Source organism: Penaeus monodon, chromosome 38 (genome assembly GCF_015228065.2).
Source record: "Penaeus monodon isolate SGIC_2016 chromosome 38, NSTDA_Pmon_1, whole genome shotgun sequence".
Classification (NCBI taxonomy): Eukaryota; Metazoa; Arthropoda; class Malacostraca; order Decapoda; family Penaeidae; genus Penaeus; species Penaeus monodon.
The window spans coordinates 30,472,148-30,488,025 of record NC_051423.1 but is presented as its reverse complement, the minus strand read 5'-3'; the positions used below and the strand labels follow the sequence as shown (position 1 = coordinate 30,488,025).

The 15,878-nt window shown below is 38.2% G+C and overlaps 1 protein-coding gene across 1 annotated transcript in view; it reads right to left on the bottom strand.

The window, feature by feature from the left end:
• Nucleotides 1-8,583, bottom strand: part of LOC119597123 (male-specific lethal 3 homolog) — a gene marked incomplete in the record, with an annotated part of 9,427 nt that extends 844 nt beyond the window's left edge. Inside the window, 10 exon segments of the mRNA XM_037946614.1 lie at nucleotides 406-614; nucleotides 851-944; nucleotides 1,183-1,328; nucleotides 1,915-2,049; nucleotides 2,394-2,530; nucleotides 2,704-2,901; nucleotides 3,231-3,336; nucleotides 7,854-7,963; nucleotides 8,183-8,358; nucleotides 8,559-8,583. Of these exon segments, the coding sequence (XP_037802542.1) occupies nucleotides 406-614; nucleotides 851-944; nucleotides 1,183-1,328; nucleotides 1,915-2,049; nucleotides 2,394-2,530; nucleotides 2,704-2,901; nucleotides 3,231-3,336; nucleotides 7,854-7,963; nucleotides 8,183-8,358; nucleotides 8,559-8,568 (1,321 nt within the window).
• Between the last annotated feature and the right edge of the window lie 7,295 nt (nucleotides 8,584-15,878).

Genomic DNA, 15,878 nt, shown 5'->3' with positions numbered 1-15,878 from the left:
TCATATAGTATTTCACTATAAATATGAGTAATACTACTGTACTTTGAAAAAAGAAAGAAAGAAAGAAAGAATTATACACATTATTTATATATATACATTTACACACACACACACACACACACACACATATGGACTATGTAGCTTATCTAGATGAAGAAAAACCCTGATTCTATATCTTTACCTTCTGGGAGTAAACCCTGAGAATAACGGACTGTATTTGTAAATGGGTTTCAACTCAGAGCATGTTTAACTGCAGATGATATGATATGATAATTATCATAAGTATGAGGGATGGTCTATCCATGCTATGATAGAATGTCAGCTACTGTGAGTAGGTTGTCTAATGATAACTAATCCATGAAAAAAGAAAGAAAGAAAAAAGAAGAAGAAAAAAAGAATTCTCACCGAACAGCCTTAGTAGATGTAAAGGGCCATAGATAAGTGAAGGAGGAGGAGGGTCTCGGTGTGTCTCTGGGAGCAATGTCCAGTCTTGTAGATGTGGCTGAATTGAACGATAACTCAGTGGCAAAGTGAAATCTGTTCTTGCCAAGCCACCAATCCCTGCTATGCTTGCACCAGAGGTAACAGTAGTTGGGGTACTACGGCCAGATTCACTGGTTAAAGAAAAAACATTATGTTATGACATCAGTCTTAAATATAAATAACAATGTTATATGGTAATGCAAAAAAACATTATACACTCTCACATAATCCCAATAATACATCTACTATTCTGATACAGTTGAGTTTACAATTACACCCTTTAGTTCTAGAGACAATGAAAAGAGCTGTATTCAAATATGACTTCATAATCAGTACAGATTAACCTATAAGACAAGAAAGTACTTACCATGCTAAATTTGTAAGGTTCTTCTCCTTCTCAGTACTACTTGAGTCCCCAGAAAGTGGTCTCTTTGAACGCAGCTGACGCCGCCCTGGTGTATCTATTTTATAACCAGAAGAAACATTAATAAAATAATGATGAATTCAGGATATCATAGAACAGATAAACAACCCCATATAACAATGAATCTACAATGAAGAATTAACTATAGGATCAATGAGAAATCTGTATCACAGACAGTGAACTGGTTTCACTAATATTTGGCAGATGATACTAGTATCACTGTTCCCATCAATATGTGACAAACCAGAAACAGTGAATTACAAAATTACACTAACCTTTGGCTCTTTCCTCTTCCTTTGAGGCTTTATCCACCTTTGACTTCCCTTCTTCTACTTCTGGCTCTTCTTTGTTTATTGTCATGCCCTCAAAGTTTTCTTTATCATCAACAGCCAGTGATAAGTCTTTTGTTGGTTCTAAATATCTGAAAGCAGGAACAAAAGTCAATGACATAAGTTTGTGGAAGCTTTCAAAATATGGAAATGTGTAATATATATTTGGTGATCATGATTCCTTTATTATCTACTGATGGTTATAATCCCTGACATCTACATAATGTATTAAACCATCAAATGAACCTTGTGGTTCAAAAGGTCTACTGTATAATACCAAATAAACATGAAGTTTTGATTCTTTGGAGGAACATATTGAAGAACATGAAAGAACATTGTGCCAGTTATGAAGAAAATAGAAGACTAAGAAGATGAAGAAGAAGAAGAAGAAGAAGAGAAGAAGAAGAAGAAGAAGATGAAGAAGAAAGAAAAAAGAAAGAAAAAAAGAAAAAGAAAAAGAAGAAGAAGAAAAAGAAGAAGAAGAAAGGAAGAAACAAAAGGAAGATAAGGAAGTGATAAAAATATAGGAATACAAAAAACAACAACAACAACAATAACAAAACAACAATAACAACAACAACTACAATAATAATAATAATAATAATAATAATAATTAATAATACAAAAATAAAGAAAAGAAGTAATAATTGAAAAGAAAAGAAAAACAAAAACACAAACCTTTTTGCATAGAGTGGCTGCGCACTCCTTAGACGCTCCGCTTGTCTTCGTTCTTTCGCATACAAAAGATGTGTTTCAATGTGGAAATCAAAACAAATACGAATTCCATCCATTACCTCTTTGCACAAGTCCAGGCTGTGGGGTACATCATAAAAATTATCTATATGTAAGTAAGTAAAAAAAAAAAAAAAAATTATAATACAACCTTAGATAAGATGAATGAACAATTTTACATTTCCTTTTCCTTTAAACTGCCCAGGATATACAGAAAAAAAAAAAAAAAAAAAAAAAAAAAAAAAAATATATATATATATATATATATATATATATATATATATATATATATATATATATATATATATATATATATATATATATATATATATATATATATATATATATATATATACATATACAAGTGATTCTGGCCCACACTCCAGCTCAATTAACAATGGTACTAAGACAACATTTACACTTACGTCAGGAAAGTTTTGTCCTTCTCTTTGACCTCGCTTCTCCTTTTTTCTTTTGTGCGAGCCAGGTAACGGACAGCGAAAAATTTCACATAATTTTCTAATAGGTTCAAGGCTGTGTTTTCAGTTGGTAGGTCTAGAAGCTTTGGCAAGGAAGAAAATCAAAGTTAATCATATAAATAGTAATATAACATATATAAAAAACAGACAATGCAGTTGACAAAATCTATGAAAGATCTCATTTCCTTCTGACTGCCTATAAATTCATTCATAATAAAAGCAATTGAATAAACAATCAAATTGATAAAATCCACACCATATCCTTATCATTAATATTCTGACGATCTTTCTCTAAGACATATTTGAGGTTCTCTGGGATGCTGATGGGGAAGAGGCGCTCTATTGTCTCCTCGTCACTCTCCTCCTCTTCCTCCTCCTCCTCCTCAGCGGTGGTGCTTTCAACTTCTGAGGTTGCAGAAGCAAGATCATCCTCTTCTGTGCCCGTTGTACCAGTCTAGGAAAAAATTGTGACAAAGTTTTATGATTCTAGTAACAGGTAAAACTTTTTCCATTCTAAATAGCATCAGTGATGAAACTTCTGATGTAAAGGTTATGCTTTAAAAGAGAAAAACTGGTAAATAAACAAAATAATGATATTAAAAGTCACAATAACAATAACAGTGATGGTAATGGTGGTGGCGATGACAATGACGATGATGAAGGCGATGACGATGAGGAAGGAGGACCATGACAATAATGATGATAATTATAATGATGGTGATGATAGTGATGATGATGATGTTTACAATGAAAGCCTAATAAACACAACAACAGATCTCCTACCTGAGAGCTTGTTTCAGATTCTTCCTGCTGTTCTCGTTTTCGTTTTTCTCTCTCGATTGTTTCTCGTATTGTTTCCGAGAGCCGTCTCTTGCGCTTCCTGTCTTTACTGATAAAAATATGATGATTGTTATAACCAGCATAATAGTCTACAACTAATCTGATACTTTCGTCCCCTGCGTCGTCAAAATAAATTTGAGAAATCATCCCATTAATACGTAGAGGTCATTAAACATACCTTGTCCACTGTGATTTTAGTTTATCCATTTTATTTACATACAGATCGCACCCAATTGCTTAGTCACCTAAAAGTTCATTGCTGGTTCTACCTAACCTCACCTGTTCCTTGCACCTTTGTATAATTTTTATTCTTATCACAATTAGTATTATTAATAATGTTATAATGTTAATTATGTCAACAATATTTAAAATAATGTTAAAAATTTGTTAAACAGCTTTGGGAAAACAAAAATTTAAAAAAAGGAAAAAATTTATAAAAACTTTATGGTAAAAAAAAATTAAAAAAAAAAATAAAAAAGGGGGACAATGGTTCAAAAAAAACCCATCAAGGGGGGAGATATAGCTTGAAAATCATACTAAATTTTTCTTACCCCAAAAGGGAAAGGGAAAATTTTAAATTTTTATTTTAAAAAGAATCAACATTTGGAATTGTAACACTTAAATCTCTTATAACTTTAATTATGACTAATAAAAGTTTTGTATTTACCAAATGGCCATTAGATCAAGCTTTTAAGATGACATTTATACAGTTATATCAGTGATACCAGTAGTTTCATATATATATATTTTTTTTTTTACATATTTATATGAAAATGCCATATATCTACAGAACATTTCTGTTAGGTGACATACATATATCATACTATACTATGAACAGGTAAATAAACTATATAACAAGCAAATATTCAGAGAGACTGCAAACGTAAAGGTAAAGCTTTTGTGAATTTTTAAAAACAAAAGGGCAAAAATAATACTTACCCCAGGGGGGGGGTCCCCCAATAAAACCCCGTTTTAGACTTGATGGTTTCTGTAAAGAAAAAAAAAATTTAAAAAAAATTTTAAGAAAAAAAAATTTTAAATTTTCATCCCCATAAAATTTCCCTATTTCCCATGAAAAAAACTTTTTAAAAATTAAAAACCGGTAAAAGCAAAAGAATGAGAGAAAGAGAAAAGGGGAGAGAGAGAGAGAGAGGAGAGAGAGAGGAGAAAAGAGATAGAGAGAGAGATAGAGAGGAAACAAAAAGAGAAGATGAGAGAGAGAGAGGGGGAGAAAAGGAGAGAGAGGGGAAAAGAGAGAGAGAGAGGGGTAGAGAGAGAGAGAGAGAGAGGGGAAAAGGGGAGGGAGAGAAGAGAGAGAGAGAGGGGAGAGGAAAAACCAAGAGAGGAGGGGAAAACAGAGAGAGAGAGAGGAAAAGAGGAGAAGAGGAAAAGAGAGAGAGAGAGGAAACAGGGAGAGAGGGGTTTTAAAAAAAAAAAAGAGAAAAGAGAGAGGAGAAGAAAAGGGGGAGAAAAGAGGGGGAGAGAGAGAAGAAGAGGAAGAGAGAGGGAGGGGGGGAGGGAGGGAGGGAGAGAAGAGAGGAAGAGAGAGAAAAAAAGGGGAGAGAGAGAGAGGGGAAGAGAGAGAGAAAAAGGAGAAGAGAGAGAGAGAGGAGGAAAAACAGAGAGAAAAGGGGGAGAGAAGAGAGAAAAAGAGAGGAGAAGAGAGAGAGGGGGAGAGGAGAGAGGAGAGAGGAAAACAAGAGAGAGAGAGAGAGGAAACAGAGAGAGAGAGAGGGGGAAAACAGAGAAAGGGGAAGAAACATAGAGAGAGAGAGAGAAGAGAAAAGAGAGAGAGAGGGGGGGAAGAGGGGGGAGAGAGAGAGGAAACAGAGTGAGAAAAGAGAGAGAGAAGAGAGAGAGAAGAGAGAGAAAAGAGAGAGAGAAAAGAGAGAGAGAAAAGGGGGAGAGAGAGAGGAGAGAAAAAGAGAGAAGGAGAAAAGAGAGAGAGGAGGGAGAGAGGGGAAAAGAAAGAGGGGAGGGGAAGAGAGAGAGAGAGGGGGAACAGAGAGAGAGAGAGAGAGGAAAAAAGAGAAAAAAAAGGAGAGGGGAAAAACGGGAAAAAGAGGGAGGGGGAAACCGGGGAGAGAGAGGGGGGAAAACAGAGAGAGAGAAGAGAGAGAGGGGGAAACAGAGAGAGAGAGAGAGAGAAGATAAGAGAGAGAGAGAGAAGAGAGGGGGAGATAGAGGGGAGAGGAGAGAGAAGAGAAAGGAGAGAGGGGAGAGAGAGAGAGAGAGAGGGGAAGAGAAGGAGAGAGGAGGAAAAAGGGGAGAGAAGAGAGGAAACAGAGAGAAAAAACAGAGAGAGAGAGAGAGAGAGAGAGAAGAGAGGGGAAGAGAGAGAGGGAGAGAGAGAGAGAGGGGAGAGAGAGAGAAGAAGAGAGGGGGAGAGAGAGAGAGAGGGGGAAGGAGGGGAGAAAAAGAGAGGGGAGAGAAAAGAGAGAGGGAGAGAGGGGAGAGAGAGAAGAGGGGAGAGAGAGAGAGATAAATAGAGAGAGGGGAGAGAGAGGGGAAAAAAAAAACCAGAGAGAGAGAAAACAGGAGAGGAGAGAAAAAACAAAGAGAGAGAGAGAGAGAGGAAACAGAGAGAGAGAGGAGAGAGGGGAAAAAACAAGAGAGGAGAGAGAGAGAGGAAACAGGAGAGAGAGAGGGGGAAACAAGGGGAGAGAGGAGGAAAAGAAAAAGGGGGAGAGGGAAACGGAGAGAAGAGAGAAAAAAGGAAACAGAGAGGGAGAGAGAGAAAAGGGAGGAAGAAGGAGAGAAAAAGAGGGGGAGAGAGGAGAGGGGGAGAGAGAGAGAGAGAGGGGGGGCGAGAGAGAGAAGAGAGAGGGGGAGAGGGGAGAGGAAAAAAAAAAAGAGAAAAGAGAAAACAGAGAGAGAGCAAAAAAACAGAAGAGAGGGGGGAAAACAGAGAGAGAGAAAAAAACCAGAGGGGAGAGGGGAAAAAACAGAGAAAAGGAGGGGGGAGGAGAGAGAGAGAGGGGGAGGGGAGAGAGAGAGAGAGAGGGGAGAGAGAGAGGGGAAAAGGGGGGGGGGGGAAAGGAAGAGAGAGAGAGAGAGAGGAAACAGAGAGAGAGAGAGAGAGAGGAGAGAAAAAGAGAAAAAAGAGAGGAGGAGAAAAAAGAGAAGAAAAGGAGAGAGAAGAAAAGAAACAGAGGGGAGAGAGAGAGGGGGAGAGAGGAGAGAGAGAGAAAAGGAGAGGAGAGAGAGAAAAGAGAGAGAAGGGGGAGAGAGAGAGAGAAAAGAGAGAGAGAAAAAAAAGAGAGAGAGAGAGAGAAAAAAAACAGAGGAGAGAGAGAGGAGAGAGAGGGAGAGAGAGAGGGGGAGAGAGAGAGAAGGAGAGGAAAAAAGAGAAGAGAAGGAAACAGAGAGAGAGAGAGGAAACGGGCGGTGGAGAGAGGAGAAGAGAGAGAGAGAGAGAGAGAAGAGAGAGGAGAAACAGGGGGGGGAAAAGGGGGGGGAAGGAAAAAAAGAAAAGGGGGAAAAACGAGAGAGAGAGAAAAAAACAGAGAGAGAGAGAAAAAAAAAAGAGAGGGGGAAAAGAAAACAGAAAAGAGAGAAAAACAGAGAGAGAGAAAAAGATAGGAAAAAAAAAGAGAGAGAGAGGGAAACAAGAGTGAAGAGAGAGAGAAGAGAGAAAAGGGGGGAGAGGGGAGAAAATAGGGGAGAGAAGAGAGAGAGAGAGGAAAAACGAGAGGGGAGAGAGGAAAAGAAACAGAGAGGGGAAGAGAGAGAGAGAGGAGAGAGAGGAGAGAGAGAGAGAGAAAAAGGAGGGGAAGAGAAAGGGGAGAGAGAAAAGAGAGAGAGAGAGAGGGGAGAAGAGAGAGAGAGAAAAGAAAAAGAGAAAAGAGATAAAAAACGAGAGAGAGAGAGAGAGAGAGAGAGAGAAGAAGAGGGAGAGAGAGAGAGAGAGAAAAAGAGAGGGGAGAGGGGAGAGGAGGGGAGAGAGAGGGGAAAAACCAGAGAGAGAGAGGGGGAAACCAGAGAGAGAGGGAGAGGAAACAGAGGAGGAGAGGGGAAAAATAGAGAAAAGGAGAAAAGGAGGGGAGAAGAAAAGGGGAGAGAGGGGAAATGAAAAAAATAGAGAGAGAGGAGAAAAGAAGGGGAGAGAGAGAGGGAAGAGAAGAGAGAGGAGAGAGAAAAGGGGAAAACAAAAAAGAAAATAGATAGAAAAGGATAAAAGAAAAGATAGAGAGGAAACAAAGATAGACAGATAGAGAGGAAACAAAGATAGAAAGATAGATAGATAGAGAGAGAAAGAGGAGAGAAAGAACAGCAAAAACAGAGAGATTGAAAGATAGAGAGAGAAGGAAGGTGGGAGGAAGGGTGAAAGGGAGGGACAAAGACATTGACACAAAGGACAGAGAGAGAGCCAGACATTAATTCTTATGGGTGTTATTCCCTATTTAATTGATTTATCTAGTAAATCTCTGCTGGGCTCTCAATGTGAAAACATTATATTATACATTATACAGGACAAGATATTGCTGCACAACAATTACACTGTCTTAGAAGAAATCTCTAATCTCCACATATTCATAAAAAAAAAACTTTACACAAAGGTCTTACAATTTGATATGGGCTTTGTCTGCCAGCTGGCGTTGCAGCTCCCTATTCTCCTCTGTGTCTTTGAGAACCAAGTCTTCAGAGACACAACGATCCCATGATGCATTCCATCCCTGGAAAAGATAATCACAAACATCTCATATTCTTTTAGGATTGCTTTGGGAAAATAAATAAATAAATAAATGAATAAATAAATAAATAAAAAAAGTAATAGTGTCAGTGCCTGTCCTCTTATCTGTGATAAAAGATCAATCCAAAATCAATAAGAAAAAAAAAAAGATGAAGAATACTAATTTGGATAATCAAAAGGATGTACCTAAACATTTTCATACCTGAAAGTGGATCAAATATTCAACTTGCTTCCGGCCTTTGTTATCTTTGTTAAATACTACTTCAAGGACTTTTGAGTCATACAATACTTTAGCCTTGGTGGGATCAGGTTCATAGCACAGCACTCTCTCTCCTTCACTGAACTTAACTCTCACTCCACGGGTAGACACCATAGTGACTGTAAGGGAAACATAAAAGGTTGTTTCAATCTCAAATAAATAGAATGAAAAATAAAATTTGGAGACATATCAATTCTTATGTTTTAAGTTTCTGCATCATAATATGTCTCAACAATTTTTTGTAGCTTTCATATGATTTTCCTATTCTTTCTAAATTATGTGCAAAATAGTTTTATCTACACTCTCAGTAGATACTTACTGTGATTCATAAATCCTGTGGTATATCTATGGTAAAACTCTACAGAAAATAGCTAATGCACAAACATTCATAAATTACTTTGTTATATAGATTTGTTATATAGATTAAATCCTAAGAGCAAATGGATTGATCTATCAGCTGAGTGGTGGCAACAAATTTTGTTAATAATGGTAACTTCTGTGCTATAAATCTGGATAATCACTGAGCATCATTTCTTAAATCTCACATTACTATCCTTGATTTTTAAATTATTATTAGAGAAGTGAGGTGGTATGTATTTTACAAATATTGTTACTATCTGTTAAAGGCTGATCCTAAAAAGGAACTGTATCTCTGTCTATAAAATAACAAATTAAAATTGAGATTAAATCAAAATGTCAAGTGAAAAGAAACACAAAAACAATCATATATTTCTACAATATACTGCATTTAAATGAGTGTCTGTCACATGGCGTCTTGATCCTATCAGGCATATTGCTGAAGTGTTAATCAAAACCTTATCATGTTGCCAGATGACACTTCTTTATACTGATAACAACATCTTCCATAATAAAAAAAAAGCTCTCTGTTCTTTGTGCTCCACTGAAAATACTCCATTAAATAATCAATCACCTAATATAACCTTCCTATATAACCATTCATTTTGAGGCTGTTGAAAAAGTATTGTCACAAAACTTGCAATGCTGCATTTTAAATATTCTTATAAAAATGGGTGGTTCAAAAAATACTTCTTCTCTGCATACGGATACTCAAATCTGCTAAAAGCTGTGACGCAACTAAAGTCATCCCTTGGGAAAGAACTGTACGACCACTTAAACATCTATCTCCGAATCTCAGAGCTCACTTGCAAATGCCTTCACCCACTTGATATCCTCTTTGTTTCTGGAAGAAATTCCCACTTCACTATCCCCTCTGCTGTTCTCTTTTCTCTCCTCTACCCCCTTTCTCTCTCTCTCTCTCTCTCTCTCTCTCTCTCTCTCTCTCTCTCTCTCTCTCTCTCTCTCTCTCTCTCTCTCTCTCTCTCTCTCTCTCTCTCTCTCTCTCTTTCTCTTTCTCTTTCTCTTTCTCTTTCTCTTTCTCTTTCTCTTTCTCTTTCTCTCTCTCTCTCCAGGGACACCTGAAAGTTCTTTCCTTTCTCTTTCTCTCTCCTCCTTTCTCTCAATACAAAGTATGAATTATCAGCATCACCGCAGAGGAGCTGCTACAACAGGAAAATCTCTCAATTCTGTTTCTACTTTTGAGATGTTGGACCATCAGCTCCTACTAAATCCACTGTAAGTCCTGATATTCATTTCTTTTATAAGAAATAGAGTGAAAAGGTTAAAAGTTATAAAGGTTCAACGTTAGATTTTATTAATTGCTGAAAAATGCTTCCTTGTCGTGACCCTTGTTGTCTGTTCCAGAAATCTTTATTTCAATACAAACAATTTGTCTTTAAGTGTAATAGTAATTAATTTATAGGGTTCATTCCTCAGCCCTTTAGTTCTCAAAATACTAAGAACTCTAGCATTTGCACTTGCATACAAGTGGAAAGAAAGTTAATTCTCAACAAAACTTAAAATCACACCAATTCAAAGTATCCAACTTTTTGAGCCTAAAATTACTATAAAAAGACAAGACTCGTTTTATATTCAAGACCACTTACTATTAGTATATCCAAAATATTACTGTCCTTCTGATTTTTTTTACCTGTTTTACTATTTCCTTACCTTGATGAAATCATTTAGTGCACATACACAAATACACACAATGTCAATGTATGTTTGTTATTACATGTTTTTAAATTTCTGGGGCTTATTTCTACAGCAGTGACAATGAATGAACAGCACCCACATATAAATGGGCAATCTTTTCATTGAACAAAATAATAATAATAATCAGCATGCACTTAAATAATCTTTATAAAAGCACAAGGAAACATGTTACAACAATGCACTAGCATCACATTCTAATTATAATCAAATGCAAAACAAATAATCATAACAGGCATAAAGAGCAAGGTAATTATACATATCATCGGCTTTTAACAGTTACTAATATTTTCACTGAAATTTTGTAATTTCTTCAAATGATATTACTGAAATAGCTGAAAGTGGAGATAGCTGCCCTCTCATAGGTGAGTAGACCTGGTAGCAATGTGAATAATGAAAGTGCTTTCATCTAATACTGGTTGGCTACAGCAGTGGCCATCATCTCCACTGGGTTGCCACAGCAATCTCAATCAAACCTCGGGCTTCAGTAGCTGAAGCAGATTCATTAAATGAGCAAATAAAGACAGAAACACTTATTTAGCTTCATGTCTCTTACTGTACACTCCTACTAATGTGAGTAAGCTTGATGTTAAATACATGTTCTACAATCAATTCGCTGCTGAGGCAGACAGCTGTCTGGAACAGGATATTTGGATTGTTCTGGGTAACTTCATTATGGTATCTGGCTGTGATCAAACTAACTACATGATGTCTATTGGTCACAAAGGAACAGAAGCTGATACCAGTAATGAGTTGCCTTCTCAGGACATTTGCAAGATCCCTGAGATTGCCTCACACTATCAATGCTTTAATCCAATCAATGGACTTGAAACAGCAATTCTGGCAATGCAGCCAAGAAGACTGACCACATTTTTGTCAGCACTCACTGGAAGATCCTCCAGAATTGTCAGGTTCACTGGAATGGAGAGTTCTGTTGCAGTGATCACAAATTGATTGTGATCCCTCCAGTCCACTTCAAATCCCCTGTCCAACGAGTGACTACCCCAGGAAATTTCATTTGGACAGCCAGAGGGAGAAATGTGTTCAGGGGCTTACTGTGGCTATCTCTAATTGCTTCACAGCACTTGGATACCTTCAACCACATATCTTTTGATGCAGCTGCAGAGTCTATAACTTTACCTCACATGTTATCTGGCTGGTGATCTGGACTTGCAACCATCTCAGGTGCAAAGGATTTCAACACTATTGAGATGCGACAATAGCATATCAGGAATTTTGTTGGGGAGACTGAAAACTGTTCCTAGTTGGGACACTGACAATTAGCATGGATATGGGTAGTATCATGACTTTAGTGCCAAATCTGCCCTCAAGGAGTAACCTCCTATATTGACATAAGTTAGGGATGTGATCTCCCTAAAGGAAGGTGAAGCAGCAGGCATTTCCTGCTGCACTGCAAAAGTCTGGTGGTGAACCCATAGCTTGTGGTTTGCATTTTGTCCTGGCTGCTATCTGGCAGTCTGGCACTGTTTCCCTAATAAGGAGCAATCATAGAGGCATTACACTACTCAGAATACCAAGCAAATTGCTTGTTCTCATCTTCTTGCAACATATCAGGAACAACCAATGAAGCCCCAGAGACCAACATGGTCTTATTTCACTCATGGCAAATTCACAACAAGCAATATCTTTTTCTGCATTATCCAGATGATAATAGATTCTTTTCTTATCTATATCATCTCTCTAGGTAGTCCATAACTTAGTGCAAGAATAATAACAATAAGTACCATATTGTTAGTTATGTCTTTTTTTTTTTTTTTTTTTTTTTTTTTTGGTAATATTCAATAACCTGTCATACAACCTGTGCCAGAGGTCACGGCAGCCAGGAATAGGACCCTGAGCATGGAAATAGAGCCAGTCATGGCTCATTGATTCCTCACTTCTTTATCAATGGAAATAATGCAAAACCCCTTCTTAAATGCCAAATAAGTCTAATCATCGTTAGAGAAGTTTGTGCACTCTTGGCGCGTCTTTCTCTTCACCCCAGCCTTCAGCTGAAGGGAAGTTTGAATCACCCTGGCCCAAAGCCAGATTTTCCCATGACAGTATGTTTACATCACCCACCCCTCACCTGGATGACATTATAGTCACATCATCCCAGATCCTAGGAGTTAAGGAGTGAGGCAGGTTTGTGCTCTTGCACTAGTGCATTTCAATGCTGAAATGGACTGGATAATGAACAGTATGAGATGTACTGTTAAGGTAAGAGACCTGAGTGTATCCATTACAATATAACAGTATATCATTGTGCCACATATATACAATTATTATTTTTTTCCAAGTTCTAAAGTACCCTTCATGTCCTTAATGATCATGAACATGAACATATCTATTGTAGGTCTGTGCTCCATAACAGTCCTAAAACTAATACTAAACATTATTTGCAATTTACTAGTACTTGTGATGCAACACTTTTTCTCTCAGTGATTAACAGAGGTTACTAAATATTAATCAATAAACTGTACAGTAAGGCACATTAAAATAATTTCAGTCACTAAACATATACAAGACATCCATCTCTAAAGGGTTTAGGTATCAGTTTCCATGAATTTATAAATGTAAAAATCTAATTGATTTGCAGAAATCTAAAAAGGATATTACTACCCAACATGTGTCTTGGAATACAATCTCTTTTAAATAACACAAGAATTATTCTGGTAATGTATGAAATTGTCTATATGGTAAACAGTCCACAGAACTGATAGGCTGACGAATTCTACACCACTTTTCTATGGATATGATTATAGTATAATGGAAATATGAAGTTATTTACTTTATTACATTAATGTGCATAAGCCATACCTTGGCTGAAGTGCCTTTGGTGGTTCAAAAAAAGCTGACAAACTCACAACCTATTTTATGGAAGGATAAAGTTTAGAGTGGTTCCTTCTTGGACAATAAATGACCAGGGGAGTGGGATTCCTTCAAGCACAAAACACTTGATGTAGTGCAAGAGACCACTGGCAGAAGTCTAAGGTCAAGGTTTAATCTTATCTCGCTGGGGATGCTGGATACCACCAATAGCTTAATGCCACGTGGCTCGACTGAATGGCAATGAGGATTTGTGCCTTTCTTTAGTGTGCTGAGCTCAAACACTACTGAGACAAGACAAGGAGCAGTACATCAGGAATCTTACTGAAAGCCATTCCTTAGTAAATGACCTTCATCTTGCTTACCAAATCCTGAGAGATCTGAACTCCAAGTCCCCCTCACAGATGTCTGCAGGCCACTCGGTGGATAGATGGATCATCTCAGACCATGTTGTGATTCATGAACATTGGAGAATTTTGAGTAGCTGTGTAAGGTAGACCATGTTCATCCCTCTCTAGAGGGGGAAAGGGAATCAATGGGATTGCAGCAACTACTGTAGCATCACACTGCTCAGCATACCAGGCAAGGTTTTCTATCACATTCTTCTGAGACAGACCTCAAAAAGGCATTTGACTCAGTGCATTGTGAATTCCTATGGAAGATTCTGAGACTGATGGGAATTCTGGCAAGGATTATTTAAACTAATAGCAAACCTGTATACTGGTACTGAAAGCGCTGTGAGTTGTGCCAACACTTTTCAACACTTGAATGGACTGGATAATGGGCAGACCTACTATCCAAGGTCATTATGGTGTAACACTGGGTAACATGACTTTGTTGATAATTTTGTTACACTATCCGAGTCTCCAGAATCAGTGGTGGCAGCTTTTGATTTAAGAAATGAGGCAAAGCCATTGGGTTTATTGGATTAACCTGTTCAGTCAACACATGCTTGTGAAGTCACAGAGAGTTTACATATATTGGCAGTGTAGTCCATGTCTCTGGGCTGTCAGAGCAGGAAGTCATTAGACAGACTGGTCTGGTAAGAGGAGCTATGAATTCAGTCAACAAAGCTATTTGAAGATGCTGGTAACTATGAAGAAGAACCACGCTGGATGTCTTCAAGGTATTGATGTTGACGGTTTTGCTTTATGGTAGCGAAAAATAGTTGGCAGGACCATGTGTCCAACTGATGTTACACCAAGAGATCGACTTAGGACCTGTTACTTGCATAATCCGGGATCAGCAACTGAGGCAAGAAGGGCACCAAGCTCATTTCCCTGTGGATGACCCTGCCCATCAGGTTAGCTCTTCATGAGACAGTTTCACGTGGAAGAAGCCTAGCATGTCTCTCTCTCTCTCTCTCTCTCTCTCTCTCTCTCTCTCTCTCTCTCTCTCTCTCTCTCTCTCTCTCTCTCTCTCTCTTTCTTTCTTTCTCTCTCTCTCCTCTCTCTCTCTCTCTCTCTCTCTCTCTCTCTCTCTCTCTCTCTCTCTCTCTCTCTCATTTTCTCTATCATTCTTGCTCTCTATCAAGAGAGCACAACAACAGCATCATCACAAGGACTGCCCAGTCCTTCGCCAACTGGAGAGCCTGCTGGCTCCCCCATTGATCTCTGACTTCACCATCAACACCCAGCTGTACCTGTGGGCACTCACACCCACAACAAACATTCCCCAAAGAGATGACACCAGTAACCCAAACAGTAGATGTGCACCCATCCATCTACTATACTGTGCAAGGAAAACAATTTATTATAATCTGGATAAAACAAATCAAATGGCAAAAGTAGACTTTGAAATATGGCAAAAAAGTTGAAAATGCTTATGCTGAAAACGACAAAATAATATTGCAAAGAGGAGGTATGCAAATAAAAACATGAGTGTTTGTTTGCACCTGGCCTACAAGCCACACACCCATTAGTGTCCATTCTTGTAAGCCTAATGCCTGTATTTTGGGCCAAATGATGGCAGTGAAGCATCCGGATCCAATGGGTTAAATGGAAGTACGGAAAACCAAGGTGTAAGTGTTTACCCCATGACCTGGTAATTCTTTATGGTACAGGCACACTTATCATAGACTAAGTTCCCACCTCCATGTCACAAACTTTATATAACAATCTAAATCACCATATCTGGGAATACCCAACTGCCCAAGGGGAGGGTTGATGGGGGGATCTGCCCCCAATACTCCCTGGTAAACACTATCCACCTCAGTATGCACAGCAAGTCAAAGATGGAACTCAGGAGCACCAAGTGGGCTTCGGGTGTAAGCAGCACTTTCTATGATTCTTTTCCTTTATTTGTGATGTTACCATTAATGTCTGCAGAGTATATCTTGTACCAACAACTACAGCTTTTTATCTTCTACAAGACTATTATGTTCAATTTGCCCTAGCTTAGTATGTCCATACCATAAAGATTAACCTATGACCCTATTCCTGCCTGCCATTACCAGTGATGCAGGGTGTATTAAAGGAAACTGAGAGAAAATATGGTGAATGGTCAACAACAGCAGTCTATTACCATCTTAATACAGTATAACAAATGACTAAAATAGATCTCAGAAAATGGCAAAACAGTAAAAATGAGTCTGCCAAAAGAATTAATAACATTGCAAAGAGGAGGCAAAGAGTCTTGATACCATGCAAAAATGTTAGTGTGGGCCAGGGCTACCCACCACACACCCAGGTAAATTGCCATTCAAGTAAGCCTAATGCCTGGATTTTGAGGCACCCAGATT